Source organism: Delphinapterus leucas, chromosome 15 (genome assembly GCF_059928025.1).
Source record: "Delphinapterus leucas isolate spDelLeu-1000000601 "Yukka" chromosome 15, BTC_Dleu_Yukka2, whole genome shotgun sequence".
Classification (NCBI taxonomy): Eukaryota; Metazoa; Chordata; class Mammalia; order Artiodactyla; family Monodontidae; genus Delphinapterus; species Delphinapterus leucas.
This window is the reverse complement of record NC_143143.1, coordinates 41,227,268-41,244,381: the sequence shown is the minus strand read 5'-3', so window position 1 is coordinate 41,244,381 and position 17,114 is coordinate 41,227,268. Positions and strand designations below refer to the sequence as shown.

The 17,114-nt window shown below is 45.0% G+C and overlaps 1 protein-coding gene across 1 annotated transcript in view; it reads left to right on the top strand.

The window, feature by feature from the left end:
* The window catches only part of RALGAPA2 (Ral GTPase activating protein catalytic subunit alpha 2), a 264,917-nt gene that overhangs the window by 201,176 nt on the left and 46,627 nt on the right, over positions 1 to 17,114 (top strand). Inside the window, 1 exon segment of the mRNA XM_089896513.1 lies at positions 5,475 to 5,602. Coding sequence (XP_089752639.1) covers positions 5,475 to 5,602 — 128 coding nt within the window.

The window sequence follows — 17,114 nt, the reverse complement described above, 5'->3', positions numbered from 1 at the left end:
TTATTTATTTGTACTTTCTTCTTTTCTTGATTCATCTTGCCAAAGACCTATCAATTAATTGTATTAGACTTTTTTCAAAGAACCAACTTTTGATCTTGGTTATTCTCTCTATTGTGTTTCTATTTCATTAATGCCTAGTTTTGCCTTTTTTGTCTTTCCCTTTACTCTTCGAGTTTATTTTATTCTTTTGGCTTTCCAATATTTCTTGAGATGGATGCCTGTCTCATTCAGTTGCAGCCTTTATTCTTTCTAATATAAGCATTTAATCCTACACATTTCCTCTGAGTACTGTTTCAACATGTAAGTTATAATATCCACTATTTTCATTATTATTCAGCTTAACATATTTTAAAATATTCATTTCAGTATTTTTGTTGGCCCCTGAGTTATTTTGAAGTATTTCTTCATTTCTAAACATAGAGATTTGTTCTGGTTTTCCTTTTGCTGTGGATTTTTAACTAATAGCTCTTTGGGCACAAAATACGGATCGTATGAGTTCAACCCCTTGACATTTTTTGAGACTTGCTCTGTGACCTAGAACAGGGCCCAGCTAACTTTTTCTTTAAAGGACCAGGTAGTAAACATTTTAGGGTTTGTTGCCCATGCAGTGTCTGTCACAGCTGCTCGGCTCTGCCATTGCTGTGTGAAAGCAGACACAGGTGAAGAGGGTGGCCATGTTCCAGTAAGACTGTATTTTGGGCTGATTTTGAGTTTCATATCACAAAATATTTTTTTCCAACCATTTGAAAAAGTAAAAACCATTCTTAAGTTTGCAGGCCATTCAAAAAAGGCACCAGGCTGGAATTAGGCCCCACGGGCTATATCCTTGGCCTAGAATATGATCAATTAAAAAAAAAAATTCTGCGCATGCTTGAAGAGAATATGTCTTCTGCAACTGTAATTTGTATGTATCCATTAGGATGAGTTTGTCAGTTGTGTTGTTGGAATCGTCTATATTCTTACTTGTCTTTTAAAAAATATTTTCTTTGAAATGTAACATAAAGAAAAGGGCACACATTGTAAGTGCACAGCTTGGTGAATGTCTTCAAAGCAGACGATTTATTTATTTATTTATTTTGGCCACGTCGTGCAGCATGCGGAACTTCCTCAACCAGGGATCGAACCCACGCCCCCTGCATTGGGAGCATGGAGTCTTAACCACTGGACCACCAGGGAAGCCCCTCAAAGTAGACAATTTGATACTACCCAGATGTAAACACAGGATATTACCAACCCCCAGAAATCACCAATCCTCCCCCAAAGTGGCCACTATTCTGATTTCTGTCAACGTTGATTAGTTCTACCTGTTTTTGAATAGTATTATATAGCATGAACTTCTTTGTGTCTGTTTCTTTCACTCAGCATTATATTGGGGCATTCCCGTGATGTTATAGATTTGTTCCTTTCATTACTGTGGACTATTCTTTTGAGTCAACATGCCACAAATTTTGATTCATGCTCTTGTTGATGAACATTTAGGATATATCCACTTTGGTTGAATATGTGTGGCTTGCCTTTTCACTTTCATGATGAGCAGAATTTTTTTAATTTTTATTGTCCAATTAATTTTTTTCTTTCATGATTGGTACTTTTATTTTTGGGGGCTGCGCCGGGTCTTAGTTGCACCATGTGGGATCTTTTAGTTGCGGCCTGCGGACTTCTTAGTTGCAGCATGTGGGATCTAGTTCCCCGACCAGGGATCGAACCTGGGCCCCCTGCATTGGGAGCGCAGAGTGTTACCCACCGGACCACCAGGGAAGTCCCTGGTTGGTACCTTTTGTACCCTAAAAAATCCTTGCCTCACCTAAGGTTGCAGAGATTTTTTCATGTTTCCTTCTAGAAACTTTGTGGTTTTAGCTTTAATATTTCAACCTATAATCCATCTCAGTTTTGTGTGTAGTATGAGGTAGAGGTCAAGGTTCACTTTTCAATATGTCTATGCAGTTGTTTCATTGTCTTTATTGAAACAGACTTTCCTTCCCCATAAAATTGGTATGTTGCCTTTACTGCAAATCAATTATCATATATGTGTGATTCTATTCTTGGACTCTATATTTTGTTCTGTTGATATATTTGTCTAACCTGGTTCCAATATTATGTTATAGTCATTATTATAGTTTTATAGTATTTCTTGAAATCAGGTAATATGTCTTATTATTATTGTCTTGGCTAATCTGTGTATTTTCATTTCCATGTAAATTTAAAATCAGCTTATCCATATCTATAACAGCAGCTTGCTGGAATTTTTATTTGTTTTGTACTGAATCTATAATTCAGTTTCAGAAGACTTGACATTTTTATAATATGGAAACTTCCAATCGATGAACATTGTACATCTTTCTGTTTGTTTCGGTTGCCTTTAATTTATCTCAGCAATGTTTGGTAGTTTTAAGTATAGTTGTTTTGCATATCTTTTGTCAAGTTTATTTCTAGGTATTTGACATTTTTGATGCCATTATGAATAGTATTTTTAAATGTCATTTTCCAATTATTGGTTGCTAACATTCAAAAATACAATTATTTGGAGGGTATATTGTATACAGTGACCTTTCACAATTCACTTATTAGTTCTAGTTAAAGTCCTTTGGATTTCTCATGGACATAATCATGTTACCTGTGAATAAAAATTACTTTACTTCTTTCTAATCTTTATGCTCCTTTCGTTTTTCTTCCTCTCTTTTTATTTTTCTTTGTTGTAATGACTAGGAGCTTTAAAAATGTTGACTAAAAGGGGTGAGGGTAGACATCCTTGCCTTTTCAAGTCTTTAGGTAGAAGACATTTATTGTTTTACCATGAATTATGCCATAATTTTTTTTCCCTCGAAGCTTTCATCAAATTGAGGAAGTTCCCTTCTATTCCCAGTTTGCTGGGAATTACTTTTTTTTATCATGAATGAGAGTTGAATTTTATATATGCTTTTCGTGTTTCTATTAAGAAGGTCATATGGTTTTTCTTCTTTATTCTACTAATGTAGTAAATTGCATTGATGGATTTATGGATATTGAACCAACCTTGGGTTTTTTTTATGGAAAGTACCCTTTGGCCAAGATACAGTGTCCTTTTTATATATTGCTGGATTTAATTTGCTAAAAATTTGTAAAGGGTTCTTGCATTTTTGTTGAAGGATATTATTAGTGCATAGTTTTCTTGTGTCAGCTCCTCATGTCAGTTCCTACGGGCAAAGATAGTCTTTCATTCACTGTGTATGCCAAGCCCCTCCCCCAATCCTAACCACAGAAAAGGTGTTCTACAGATAAATAGTCTTTGACATGAGTCAAAAGACCTAGGCTGGATACCCACATTTATTAGTTTATTTAAATTATTTCAAATATTAATGAATTTTACTCATTTGCATTCCAGCCGTGTACCAGGGTCAGTGCTGCTCATTGGAGGTTTTCCTCCTCCACGTGCAGCCACTCCTCAGCGTTATTTGATAATTCTTCCTCATGTCTCTAACCTCTAAACATTGGAGGGCCACAGGATGTAGTTCTTGAACCCCTTTTCTTGATCATCTGAATACCCAGCCTGGACTATGGCCATACCACCCTGTACGTGCCCTATCTTGTCTGAACATCCAGCCTCATGGCTGTGAGCACCAGTGTCAGATCTTACAAATCTCCAGCCTGAGCCTCCCGCTTGGCTTCCCACTCGATGTGTCCACTGCCGCCCTCGAGCATCACCACTGGGTAGTTAAAAGACATCTCAAGCTTAGCACGTCTAACACTGAGCTCATGGCCCTCCCTGCCAGTCTTTCAGGACAGGGTGGCTCCAACCTTCCGGTCATCAGGCCACACACCATGGCATCATCCACGCCTCTTTTACTCTCCCGCTTCATTAGTAATTCTCTGCAAATCCTCTCAGCTCTACCTCCCCACTTCCCCTGCTACCACTGGCATCCAAGCCAGCATCACCCCTCGCCTGGATCACACAGTAGTTCCCTAACTGGTTTCCATAATGCTCACTCTTCGCAGTTTTCCCAACCTAGCAGCCAGAGCAATACCTTTAAAGTGCAGGTTTGGGACTTCCCTGGTGGTCCAGTGGTTAGGACTCCACGCGTTCACAGCCAAGGGCGTGGGTTCGATCCCTGGTCGGGGAACTAAGGTCTCGTAAGCTGTGCAGTGCGACCAAAAAAAAAAAAGCAGGTTAGATCATATATCCCTCACTTCCTAAACCCTCCAGAAGGCATTTGCCTCACTCAGAGCGGAAATCCAGATCTATAAAATTCCCCTCGCAGCCCCTCTTATTACCTGTCTGACTTTATCTCCTTCCGTGCTTTCTCTCTCTCACTCAACTTCAGCACCGTGGCTTCCTTACTGTTGCTGAAACATATGGATTTGGCTCCCACCCAGGGCATCGTACTTGCTGTTGCCCTGCCTGGGATGCTCTCCCGTCAGCCGTCCTCGAAGCTTGAGGTCACCCCTCCCTCTGTCCAGTCCTCTGCTTGCAGCGCCCCCGGCTGTGCGGCCTCTAACTGGAGGACCCCCCACCCACCCAAGAAAGAGCCCTATTGCTCTTCCCTGCTTTCTTTTTCACCTTAGCACTTTACTACCTGACATATTACATATTTTATGTATTTAAACTGTTTATTCTCTGAAACCTCCAATAAATTCTAAGCTCAATGAAATCAGGAATTTTTTTTGTTATTTGCTGCTGTGTCCCCAGTCAATAAAACAGTGTCTGTCACATAATAAATATTTTTGAATAAATGAATAAGCAAGTGATAGGAATAAATACAAGAGTTATAAGGAAGACCCAGTCCTTGACCACATGGAGCTGCCAATCTCCATAGTAGTGAATGGATTAGATGAAATTCTAATGAAAAAAACAAACAAACAGTGAGAGAGAGAAAAAAGAAATCCAAAAAAGACAGACAGCAAAACCTTGTGGGTGGCCCAGGCATGAAGGAAAGCCGAGTCTCTATTAAAGAAGTAGAAGGAAATGTGGGTAATGCAGTGTCTCGGAAGCAGAGGGAAAGAAGGTTCAAGAAGGAGAAGGACCTTGTGGGGACAGTTGTCATCTCCTTTAAGAGTTAACATGCATTGGGATTCATGCAAAAATATTGCCAGTTCCAAAACTGGTTTCAGAAGGTTGCCAGGCTAGGGGTGTACAGTGAGGCCTGGCTGTGTACGTGCATAATCCACACAGTGGAGATACTTAGAAAGAACAATGCCACTCCCGTGAATGACAACGCGAGAAGGAAAAGAAGAACTTGGTGACAATCTGTCATGAGAAGTTTAGCCAAAGAGTTCGCAATAGAGGAGCGTCGTGGAACAGTCCTGCTTGGCTTGATCCGAAAGCCCTGGAACTGGGTCCAGGTCTAGCATCCAGTCTGTGGGTGGCAGCCTGTGCAGTTGTGACAGGTCCGAGACATCAAGCAGCTGTTCTCATGTCTTTGGTTTGACTTTTACTGGCTTTTTTTTTTTTTTAAATTAAGTGGTTTTGTTTTTGTTTTTGTTTTGTCTTGAATCAACAGGTTCCGTTTTTTGGGCCCCTATTTGATGGAGCAATCGTGAGTGGGCAGCTCCTGCCAAGCCTTATCTGTGCCACTTGCATCAACGCCAGCAGGGCCGTGAAGTGCCTCATCCCCCTCTACCAGAGCTTGTATCTTTTTGCGCTAAGTGTGTAATGTATTAACCATCCCAGCATCCAGCTTCCAGGCACCTTCTCGTGAGAGGTAAGTCTTAACAACTGGGTGGAAGAGGGAAGAGGGAATTTCTTTCAATCTGGGTGGAAGAAAACTATGATTTTCATACCATTCCTTAGTTTATATTAAATATAATAATTTTGTGCTACATCAAACTTAGAAGAGTTGATTTTCATAATCAAGTCACATATGTTTATGCTAAGAAGTGGTGCCTATGACAAGATGCTCATTCCTCCTGGGGTATTTCTCCCCAAGTTCGGTCTCCTCCTCCCTCCCTGTTTGCTGCAGTCTGTTGTGTGTAAGGTGGGGTGCTGAGAAAATGCAACGGGGTCACTCCACGTGCCTACCAGAAATGACGCTAATTAATCAAAGAACGTGGCAAGTGCCACCAGAGAAGCACAAATGGTGTTCCAGGAGGTCGGGGGCGGGGAACATTGCGTCTGGTCGGGAGGACAGGGAAAGACACCCTTAACAAAGTTGTACTTGAACTCATCAGTAAGAATGGCTGGAATTCCTTTTGTCATTTTCCCAAATCATTAATATCTCCTTCTCTCATCTCTGGTCTTCTCTCTAAAAACAGAAGAAATTTCACTAGCGTAATTGTTTTTTCTCCAACAGTAGTTGGCATGCTGTCATCTTTAAATTCAGGCCTGACCCCTGACCATAAGAAAAAGAAATTAAGGCAACTTCATAAAATCACTGCAAAAAAAAAAAAAAAATCACTGCAAAAGGCATCTGACCTCCTAATAAAACTCAGGATCTCTGTTTCTAATTAGTATTGGTAATGATGATAAGCGTATTGTGTTTGACCTCTGTCTCTGTACTTCTCGCAACCTTACCATCAGTGACATGTTGCTGGAGAGTGGGGGTGAGGGGTGGGTGAGAAATATAACGTGTGAATAGATACAGTTCATGAAAAATACCTTTCATTAAAATCCTGGTCACTTCATTGACAGATATTCTGTCTTTAGGTTAAAAAAAAAATACATATGCCATGTGGCAACTCGGAATTATCATAGAAATTAGTAGTAGAAAAGAGCTATTAGGTCCCATCTGGTCCCTCCCCGGGGGCCTGGGCAGCATTATCCCCTCGGCCTGTTCCCTCCTGCTTTGTCCGGTGGTGGTGGTGTTTGGGAGAAGGCGTTCTGTGCAGTGATCTCCACGGCACTCTGGACTTAATCTTACGGCTGGTGTCGATTCAGCCTTCCGCGTGGCGTTTTTATTTCACAGACTCAGAGAGAGGTTCTTGGCAGAAATGAGAAAGACCTTTTTTAGCAATTGGCTTGTCGGTTTGCATGATGAACTGGACACTTATCAGTCAAGGACGTTGGACCAAGGCATGAAAAAGCCATTTGCAAACAGGAAAATTCCGTCTTGTGTAAGTCCATTGTGATTTTTGTCACCCCACCTTCTCCACTTATGGAACTGCTTGTTACAAGAGCCACGCTTTGCTGTGTTGTTGGACACTGCTTTCTCAAGTCAGAATTAACGTGGCTTCAGAATAATCAGGTTTAAGGGAAAACGATATTTTTAAAAGTTCAAAGGATAGGATTCAGCATCACTTTAAAAACTCTCCAAGCATCCACACTTGACTAAAGTGGGTGCCGGCTTAGGGCTACTGATGCCAACGTGAGTTAGAAAATGCTGTATTCCAAAATCACTCATAAAATAGGTCGACATCTTGGAGGATGACTTAGTACAGAAATTAGGAAAAAGAAAGTAACAAAACTTACTATGTTGATCATTATAAAATGTTAAACATTTTTCTTTTGCATTATGCCTTGAGAAGATGTAATTGGTACTAATAAATTATTTGAAACAAGAAATAAAATATTATAAATATTTATAGAGATGTAATTAATGGGGAAAGCTTTGCAATCACTTAACTACTCTTTTCTTTAATTTCTGCCTGCAAAAGAGCTAATATTCAGGCTAGAAACCAAAGGTATGAGAAGAAGAAAAGTTAGGAGAAGTGGAAAAAATAAGAGAAAATGAAGGTGGGGCTGTTTGTATTTTTGTTCTTTAAAAAATTACTAATTTAAAAAATTTTAAATATTTATAGATATCTGCCTAGGCTATTAATAATGAATTGCTCTTTTAACATTTTATTAAAACATCCTGGTCCTCACATGCTTTAGCAAAAGTCTAAGCTTGTTGGTGTCACAGCTAATGTCTGGAATTCACTGCTTCACTGAGATAAGCCCTAGATTTGAATTTTGAAAAACACTGAATAACCTAACACATCGTAACATGGGTGTCTTCTTGCACTGATTCATTTATCAAACAAATAGTCAGTGTGGACTCAGGATCTGCCCAGCCCAGTGCTGGGCTCGAGATCCACGGGGAGCAGGCAGGCATGGTCCTTGCCCCGCGCTACCCTGAGAAGGGAGGCAAACTAATCAAGTTCCAGGGCAACTGGGGAACGGGGCTGAGATGTCCAGGGAGAGAGCTGGTGGCCGAGCTGGGGGGATGCGAGAGGCTCTGTCCCCCAGGGAGCAGGGGCGGGTCCCAGGCGGAGGGCACCAGAGCAAACACAGGGACTCAGAGTGTTCTCAAGTGGTCAGCCGTAGGAGTGAGCTTCCAGCAGAGATGGTCTTCTGAGCGGGACCAGGGGAGCTGAGGGGACCCTAACTTTCACCTCATGGTCACCTTGAAAGTTCACATCCTAGGACAGCATCACAGCCACCTGACGCCAGGGGAAGAGGTCAGGAGTGGATGTAGGGTCCACTACCCCAAGCCCCTGCAAGCCCTCCCAAGGGCTGAGAAGATCAGTGATACCTGGTTCACCCCTGAAACCATGGCTGGCTGTATAACCTCTGGGTCCCAGTGCAGAATGAAAATGTGGGGTCCTTTATTCAAAAAGCAGGGAAAGTGCCTTTAAAGATGCTAAAATGTAAAGCTTTTTCCATTCTCCTGCAGTTTTTCTCTGGCTTGTCATGGTGTTTTTTAATTTGCTATTTATTATCAATTTAAGTAAAGAAATACAAAAAATTTAGATTATTAGCATTAATTTTATCATTCTTTATATTGTACAGTGCCAGTTTAATATGCAAATATAAAAGCATTTAACTCATGTATGAAATCACCAAAATCACCCGTTCGTACTTCATAACTTGTATGTGGATATATTTTGTTTTGACTAGGATGGTGGAAACACAGCACAAAACTAACTTACCTGGTTTTATTTCACTCTCCCTATGCTCTAAAACTTACCCTCAGTTTACAGACAAGTCAGGAAGGACTGACTGGAAAGGGAACCACGGTGCCGTTTTCCCCTTTCCTTCTATGTCATCATTCTCAGAGTAAATTGTTGGCTAATACAGGGAAGTAACACAGCTAAGGACACACAGGGTTCCTTGGCTGTTCACGTTTCTTAGGACACCGTAGGCGCCTTTCTGCGTTCACTGCAAGTTCTGGTTCAGATGGGGAGCGTGGCCTCCCCAGGGAGCCAACCCCCTACCCCAGCTAGCAACTGATACTCAACTGCCTTCAAATACTGTACACTGAGATCCAGTTCTGTGTAATATTTAACTACTTCTATATCAACTTTGTTCAGTAATGTTCAAGAAAATACAATGTTTGTTATTAAGCTGAGGACTGGGGGCGTTGTTGGAACGAATTTGCCTTTTGGAGATCTTTTCTCAAACAGTAACGCCAGCTTAAAGTCAGTATCAGAGGAGTTCTCGTTTGGGGTACCCTCGGCTAAGTGATCACACAGTTGCAAGTGTGTGTTGAAGGCTCATAGGAGACTGAAAAATACCATTGTCTTATGTGATCCAAAAAGAAAGTGAAGGCGGTAGGGATGTTTGGAAAGCGCCCTCAGTGACGTCTCAGCCGGGCCCCTGTGCCTACCAGGTCCCTGGTCACCTCCTCCATGGGGGCTTCCTAGTCACCCCCTCCGGGGGCCGAGTCCAGTCCATCGAGTGGAGCCTTCATCTTGCGGCCCCCACCCTCCCGAGCGATGAGGGCCGGCTCACCTGCCATCAGCTTTCCCTGCCCCCCGTGGGCAATCAGAGGGCCCAGGCCTGTGTTTTGAGGGCTTGGATGGGGAACTTGCCACACGTGGTGTGTACAGGTCCCAAGCCAACTCGAGATTCCAAAATCAGACCATGGTCCGCTGAGAGAGGTTTCCAGAACCATCGGGCCAGGGCTCCGTGCTCCTGCTTGGAGAGCTTGTATCACGAGAGGTTGCCACGGCCCGCGGTGTGCCCATTAGGAAGGCTTCTCCCGGAACCACACAGATGGTGGCCTTTGAAAGTACACGTCCCCTCCGGGGGCACAGTGGTCTCAATGACGTCCCCTGCCTCCTCCCTGGAACTGTCTTCATTGATGGGGAGGACCCAGCTGCCTCAAGAAGGTAGTTGGCCTCCACTCTTTCACAGGTGAAAGTTAGTTTCATTTTCAATTAGCAGATAGACTTGATGATTCCAGAGCGTCTCTCTTAGACTCATGACTTCTTCATATCTTTGCTCAGTCGTGTTCTCAATTTACACACTTTCAAAAGTGGCCCCTCTTCCTAAAGCTGTAACCATCCTGTTTCTTCCGTCTCCCCTGGACTTTTGGTTCTTTCTCCTGGGAAGACCTTACGTTCCTCCATGTGTCTTCACACACTTAAGTGTAGGAGAAGGACTCTGACGCGACAGCACAGAGCGAGTTACGCATCTGTCAGCATTTACTGTGCTCTCCCACATGCCAGGCACTGTCCTGGCCTCCCGGAATAGGAACATGAACACGATATTCCAAGTGAGGAGACGGCATTTGCTCGGACCAAGCTCTGGGAGAACGCATCATGTTTGAGAACCACGGATGCTTCTGCACGGCAGCGTGTGGGACGGACACGCACACATACACGCACACAAAAAAACACACACAAACTCACACATGTATACGCATACACACAAACACGTGTATACGCATACACACGTGCGTGTGTATGTGCATGTGCGCGCACGCAAGCACGTGCACATGCACACACAAAACGCGCGTGCGCGCACACATGTATGCGCATGCACACACGCACAAACACGTGCATATGCGCGCACGTGCGCACGGACACATGTATGCGCACGCACACATGCGCGCATACATGCCCGCATGCAGACACATATACAAACACACATGCACACACGCGTACATATACACATACATACACACACGTGCATATGCACACACACTCCTGGGAAAGATCGAGGTGATGAAGGCATTGCAGGGGCAGCGGAAGGGGTCCTGAGGGGAAGTGAGGGCCTTGTCTGTGGCCTCATCGGGGGAGGATGGGCGCCTCCACCAGGCAGGTGGACTGATTGGGGTGGGGTCTGCTAGATGTGCGGGTGTGGGGGGCAATGGGAAGAGGATTAAGGCCAGACTCCCTGGAGCATCACCTTTGAAGAGGAGGCTTGGGAGGAGGGGGAGAGAGAGAGGTCGGTGGAGGAAAAGGAGAGAACAGTTTCCCAGAAAATCGAGGCGTAAGGAAGGGGAGGGCGGTCACCTCGGCGGGGCAGTCAGGCAGGACGCATGTCCCCGAGGGGCTCAGCCATGGCTGGTACCCGAGTGCCCAGTCTTCACCTGGAGAACTGGGTAAAACAGGACCCAGAGCAGAATCACTTCAGGAAAGAGGCAAAAACATACCAGATAACAGCAGTACCTCCGAGGAAGAAAACGCTCCTGGGTGGGGTCAGAGTGCCAGGGATGGAGAATGCGCCGGGTGGGGAGTTGCAGTCCACGTGGGGGTGTGCGCCGTGCTTTTCTAATCCACCTTCCGAGCCGCCCGAAGGTAAACCAGAGCTGTGATAGGGACTTCGGCTACTCGACACCGGCTCCAAGGTACATCCTAATAAAGGCAGCAAGCATTTGATAAATTCTTGGCTATCAGACCCTCTCTCAGAAGACAGAGGAAAACTTTCTGTGGGATAGAAAAGGGGGAGGCCCCAGGCGAGCAGCCAGCGGAGCCGCAGGGCGTGCGGTCTGCGGAACATCGGGTTAAGAGGGTTGCTCCGAGCGGTGCTGCGTGAGGCCCTCACCGTGGACCCCGTCCCACTTGTCCTCCAGCTTCTTCCTCTGGGAGGTGGCAGAAAAGCGTCACTGTGTATCAGTTAAAACTCAAAGTACTGAGAACACAATAATAATAATAATAAACCAGATTGGCCCCTGCAAGTAACCGTACACCAGGTTGTAGGACAAATTTATAACAGCGATCTCAGAACCATAAGAACTGTTTCATCAGAAGTCATGTAAATTAAGGAGGCACCCAGAACTGAAAACAGGAAAAGATTTTCCTTGTTTTCAAATAGAATTAAGGGTGAATTTTGGAATGTTGCCTGGGTCCCTTGTAAAACTGTTAGACTTGATAAATATTAAAGAGCTTGTGAGCCTCAAGAAAAGAATGAGTTCACATAGAATAGAGTATCTCAGACACACTCATGGCGTTTGATACGATCACTATTTTCAGAGATTAGAGAAAGCTTGTAAATATAAATCTTAATTTTGGTGAAACACAAGATAAAGTATCATAATCTGGCAGATGGGAGAGGGTTTGGGCCCCTGGGAGCTGGGTGACTTCACTGCAGCCAAACCTAAATGCATTCATTCACAGACACCGATCAGCTGGGGCCCGTGCCTCTGGTCCTGTGTGGGCCAAGGCTTGGCTCAAACCCTCTTCCATCTAGCAACTTTCACAAAGGTCTAGAGCACCTGTTTATCAAAATAAATACCATTTTTAAGGAGAGCTGAGAGGGCTAACTTGACCCAAGGCAAAATCAGAAATGAGGATTATCTCAACAGACGAGACTTCCAGACCCAAACCAACCAGATGAGACCAAGGCCGTAGCCTGAAAAGCCACACCTTGGGTTTAGCTGGGTCCCTACAAGCCGAGGGCGCTCAGCGTGGCAGCAGGCGGTGTCTGCAACAAACACCTGAGGATTGTGGTGGAGCATAGATTGGAGATGAGGGACGCGACCAGGAGGGGCAAAGGCACGGTCCCTGTGCCCCTACAGCCTCGAGTCACGTCTTAAACGGGGTGCCACTCCAGGACCACATCATAAGAGAGCCCCACCAACCTGCAGCAGGTACAGAGGGGCCTTACAGCTCAGGGAACCCATAAAACCAGGAAGGAGTGGTCTCAGGAGCTTCGGGGGTTCAAAGAGGAGACAAGACTGCAGAATGGGGAGCAGTGAACAGACACAGCCGGGCATCAGGTTTTAGCTCAATGTCAAAGCAAACATGCAAAACCAGAGCCCACAAACGAGCTGCCTGCAGGCTGAATCCAGCCCCCAGATGGGTTTCCTTTAAGCTGTGCTGGCCTCCAGCATTGCTCACAAAAATTGAGTTTGTCAGCCACATCGAAATCTAGATTTCTGATATTTCTTGAAGAGTCAGAACCTCTGACCCCACTGGGCCTCCTTTGCTGTTGGCAACAAAGGCAGCAGTCAGCCTCCTGACCCACTGGCCATGGGCCCCCCCTGTTCACCACAGCCCCCTGGACCACGGCTCCCCGGCGCTGGGGTCCGGAGCCCCAGCTGGTCCCCCTCGGAGGGAGAGGAGGTGGTTAGTGGACCACGCAGGGGGAATAGTGCCCGGTCCTGGGTGAGAGCCCAGTAAGTGTCACTGCAGTTGTTACTGTCACGCTGCCAGCCTGGCGCCCGTAAATATCAGAGTTTCAGACCTCTGTTGTAAAATGTGGAAGCGCCCGTCTGTGGAGTTAGGTCTCGGAAGTACTTTTCAGCATCGCAGGTGCTCAGATGAAGGCTGGAGACTGCTCCGCCCTCCCAAGTGTAGAAGGTGCCCCCTGGGCGGGGGCTGGGGGGGGGGAGGGGGGTGCTGCCTCCACCCTTGGGGCCTGGGAACCAGGCCTGTGAGAAGCACGTGTTTGTGCAGGGGAACCTTGCACAAAGGAGGGAGAGGAAGACACCACTTTGCTTTTCCGTTTTTGCTGCAGATTTGTGACTTATCACTGTTAGACAAAAAGCCATCCCTTCAGGAAAAGTCAGTGTAAACCTAACTGTGCAGAAAGCAGGCTGCCGCTTTGCTTCTCACTCAGATCCATGGCTAGGCTGCCCCATCTCATCCCATCCTTTGCGGGGGGTGCTCCTCCCTACTGCAGGGCCTTTGGGCATGGGACTGCCCCCCAGGATTCCCCTCCTGGCCATGCTGGTGGCCTCCGCCCTCAGCGGCTGCCCCCGGGTCTCTGCTGTGACCCAGTTGCTTCCCCTCCCACAGCCGTGCACGCCCTCCACGCGCTCCCTGCCAGACCTGGCCGCCTCCTGCCTCTTCTCTCTCCTGATTGTACCAGAAGCTCCCCATCCTGTTGCTGTCCCTCCCACATATTCCTGCTAGGACATTATGAATATGTATGTGTGTGAAGGGAGAGACAGAGGGAAAGAGATTGATTTGGTTTAAAAACAACAACAAGGACTTCCCTAGTGGCACAGCGGTTAAGAATCCGCCTGCCAATGCAGGGGACACGGGTTCTATCCCTGGTCTTGGAAGATCCCACATGCCGCGGAGCAGCTAAGCCCGTGCACCTAGAGCCTACCAGCCACAACTAATGAGCCCACATGCCACAACTACTGAAGCCCGCTCACCTAGAGCCCGTGCTCCACAACAAGAGAAGCCACCACGATGAGGAGCCTGCACACCGCAGCAAAGAGCAGACCCCGCTCGCCACAACTAGAGAAAGTCTGTGCACGGCAACGAAGACCCAACGTAGCCAAAAAAAAAAAAATTAATTAATTAATAAAAAAGCATTTTGGAAAGTAGAAGGCAAAAACAACTCATATTTGGTAAAACTGCATTTTTTTTCAAAATTGAAAACCTTTATTATCCAAGAAATATAGCACTACAAACAGAGTATGTATCTCTTTATGTATAGATAGATACATTTTTAAGTCCTTTTTGCTCATTTTTGAGTGTTTAGTTTACAGCCGGATCCCCAACACTTGGAACAGCGTGCCTGGCACATAGTAGGTGCTCAATGCACAGTTCCTGAGTGAATCTCGTTGGCAAAAACACATAGATGGTAGTAGTCAAGAGAAAAACATGTTAGCATTTTTACTGAAAAATTGGATTTTGTGTGTATTTTTCTTTATGTTGAACGATAGAGTATTTGGGGCATCTTGCTTTTCTTTTGCGTTCTAAATAATAATGCTTCCATCACCACCCCAAAAAGTTATTGAAGGACGTTTAGGTGGAAATCCCAACAATTAGAATGACGACTTCATATTTGATTTTTAAATTAATAGAATTTTGTTGAGAGCCATGAAATGTAAGTGACGGCTATTCAGTAATCCCACATTCTTAGAGCTGTAAGTTTAGTTAGTTAGAGGGAGAGATGGATTCAAACAGTGTTAAGGTCAGAGAACGGCAGCTGGGAAGGAAGTAGGAAGGAAAGGAGGAAAGGCACAGTCAGGAAAGCCCGGGTCTGCGGGGAGGGGAGTGGCCCTTCAGTCTGGAGACCTTAAATAACACAGGCCTCAGAGTCTGTTTCTAAATCCTAGTGACAGGGACGTAGTCGTAGGGTTGTTGTGAGCCCCGGGGAAGCCCTTGCAGTCCAGCCTCAGCCACTGGCCAGGCCGCGTGGGCAAGGCTGTCAGCTGAAGTCACTTGCTGGGGAGTCTGCAAACTCTGGTTACAGCTGCGTGCGTCAGTAGCTTTAAGGGAAGTGTAAACAGCCAGAGAGATTAATTTGCATCTCAATTAGAAAAGAGTCGGGAGGAAGCACTAGGGTCTGGTGCTGGAAGGTTGTGGAAGAAATCTCACCAAGCACAAAAGCCTGGCCGCCTGTCCTCCAGCTGAGTGGAGGACAATATTGAGTTGCGTTTCCATAGGGACCAGAAGCCTGCTGGGCCCCCGCAAGAACCTCGGTTTGCACCGTAATCATTTGGTCATGATGACACAAATTCCACTGTTGTTCCCAAATACATTTTGCTATTAGAAAGACGTTAGAAAAGTGGAAATGGTCATCCTGGCAAAAGCAGGCGAGAGGGTATTTGCTGACCCCTACCCACCTTTTTTCATAGTGCCGCTAGGATTTCTGGGTATTTCACATCTATTAATGTCTGAATATCCAAAGAGCGAAAGGTCATTCCATAGATGACGAGGTTTCCTTAGCATCCGGATGGTTATTTTGGGACTGGCACAGCTTCAAGGGAGCCATTATTCCTGATTCTGCCACACTCTTCAGCAGTAGGCAAACAAGAGTATGAATTTTAAAATGCAGGTGAGGAAGAAATATGGACTCTTCTTGCCATGGAGCATGGAAAAAATTTTGGCCGTTACAGGTCTTTTTATAATCCTAGCGAAACAACAAGAGGTATCCCTAACCTTAACTGTAAAGAGCACAAAGTGGTATTAATTTAACATTTTTCCTTCATGTATTATCCAGTAGTCATTTTCATAGCCTTTGATATCTGTACCTTTCAGAGAAGGTCTCCTGGGTCTCAGAATTCTGTGCTTGAGCTCGGTGAGAGCTGAGCCCACCTGAGCCATCTAACACGTCAAGTCCCTCTGCCAGAACCAGGGGGCTCACCCTTGGCGTTTTGGGAGGAAGACTATTTATTTTTTTAATTAAAAAAATTTTTTTGGCCTCACCATGCAGCATCTGGGATCTTAGTACCCCGACCAGGGATCGAACCCATACTACCTGCACTGGAAGTGCAGAGTCTTAACCACTGGACCTCCAGGGAAGTCCCTGGAGGAAGACTTTTATTTCTAGTCAATTTTGTTCTCTCTCAAATAGTTAATTCATTGGTTTCAGCTTCAAAGTGAGAAAACAACAGAGTGAGAAAAAACTGAATCCTACATTATAAACTGTTGCATCCAAACTGAACTTCTTAAAAAATCAGGGTTTTAATTTCATCCTCCCATCTTGGAGAGGGGAAGACAGGAGCTTCCTAAGGATAGTCTCTTCCAGTGCCCACAGACTGAAATAATACATCGCAGCGAGACATCAGAACCTCTTAATCCAACATTAATCAGATTTCAGTTTACTAATTATCGGTCCCATTTTAAAAGGAACATCATGCCATAAACAGCATCCCAGAACGTTAAGTTGACTGCAGTTGTAAGCAATATATTTGAAAGTGAGACTTTCTGTTATTTACATCTCCACAAAGGATAATAATACATGTCTTGTTATAATAAGAGATTGTGCAAAGCCGAAGAAGGACAGAGCAGCAAGTCCAAATGGTGACCCCTTCTGGGCCCGTCTGCCTTGGTGTCTGCAGTGAGGTCCCAGCAGGTTTCAGCGCTGGAGTAATTTGCCACACACTCCAGTAAATTTTTTAATCAAAGGGGGATAGTCCTTTGGTAATCTGTGGGTGAGAACAACCTAAATGCCATCATGTTAGCCTTGAAACAGTGTCATTTCTAGTTCACTCTGTGGAATGAGTAATTTGTTTTGTTTTTTAAAAATAAATAAATAAATTTATTTATTTATGTCTGCATTGCGTCCCCATTGCTGTGCACGGGCTTCCTCT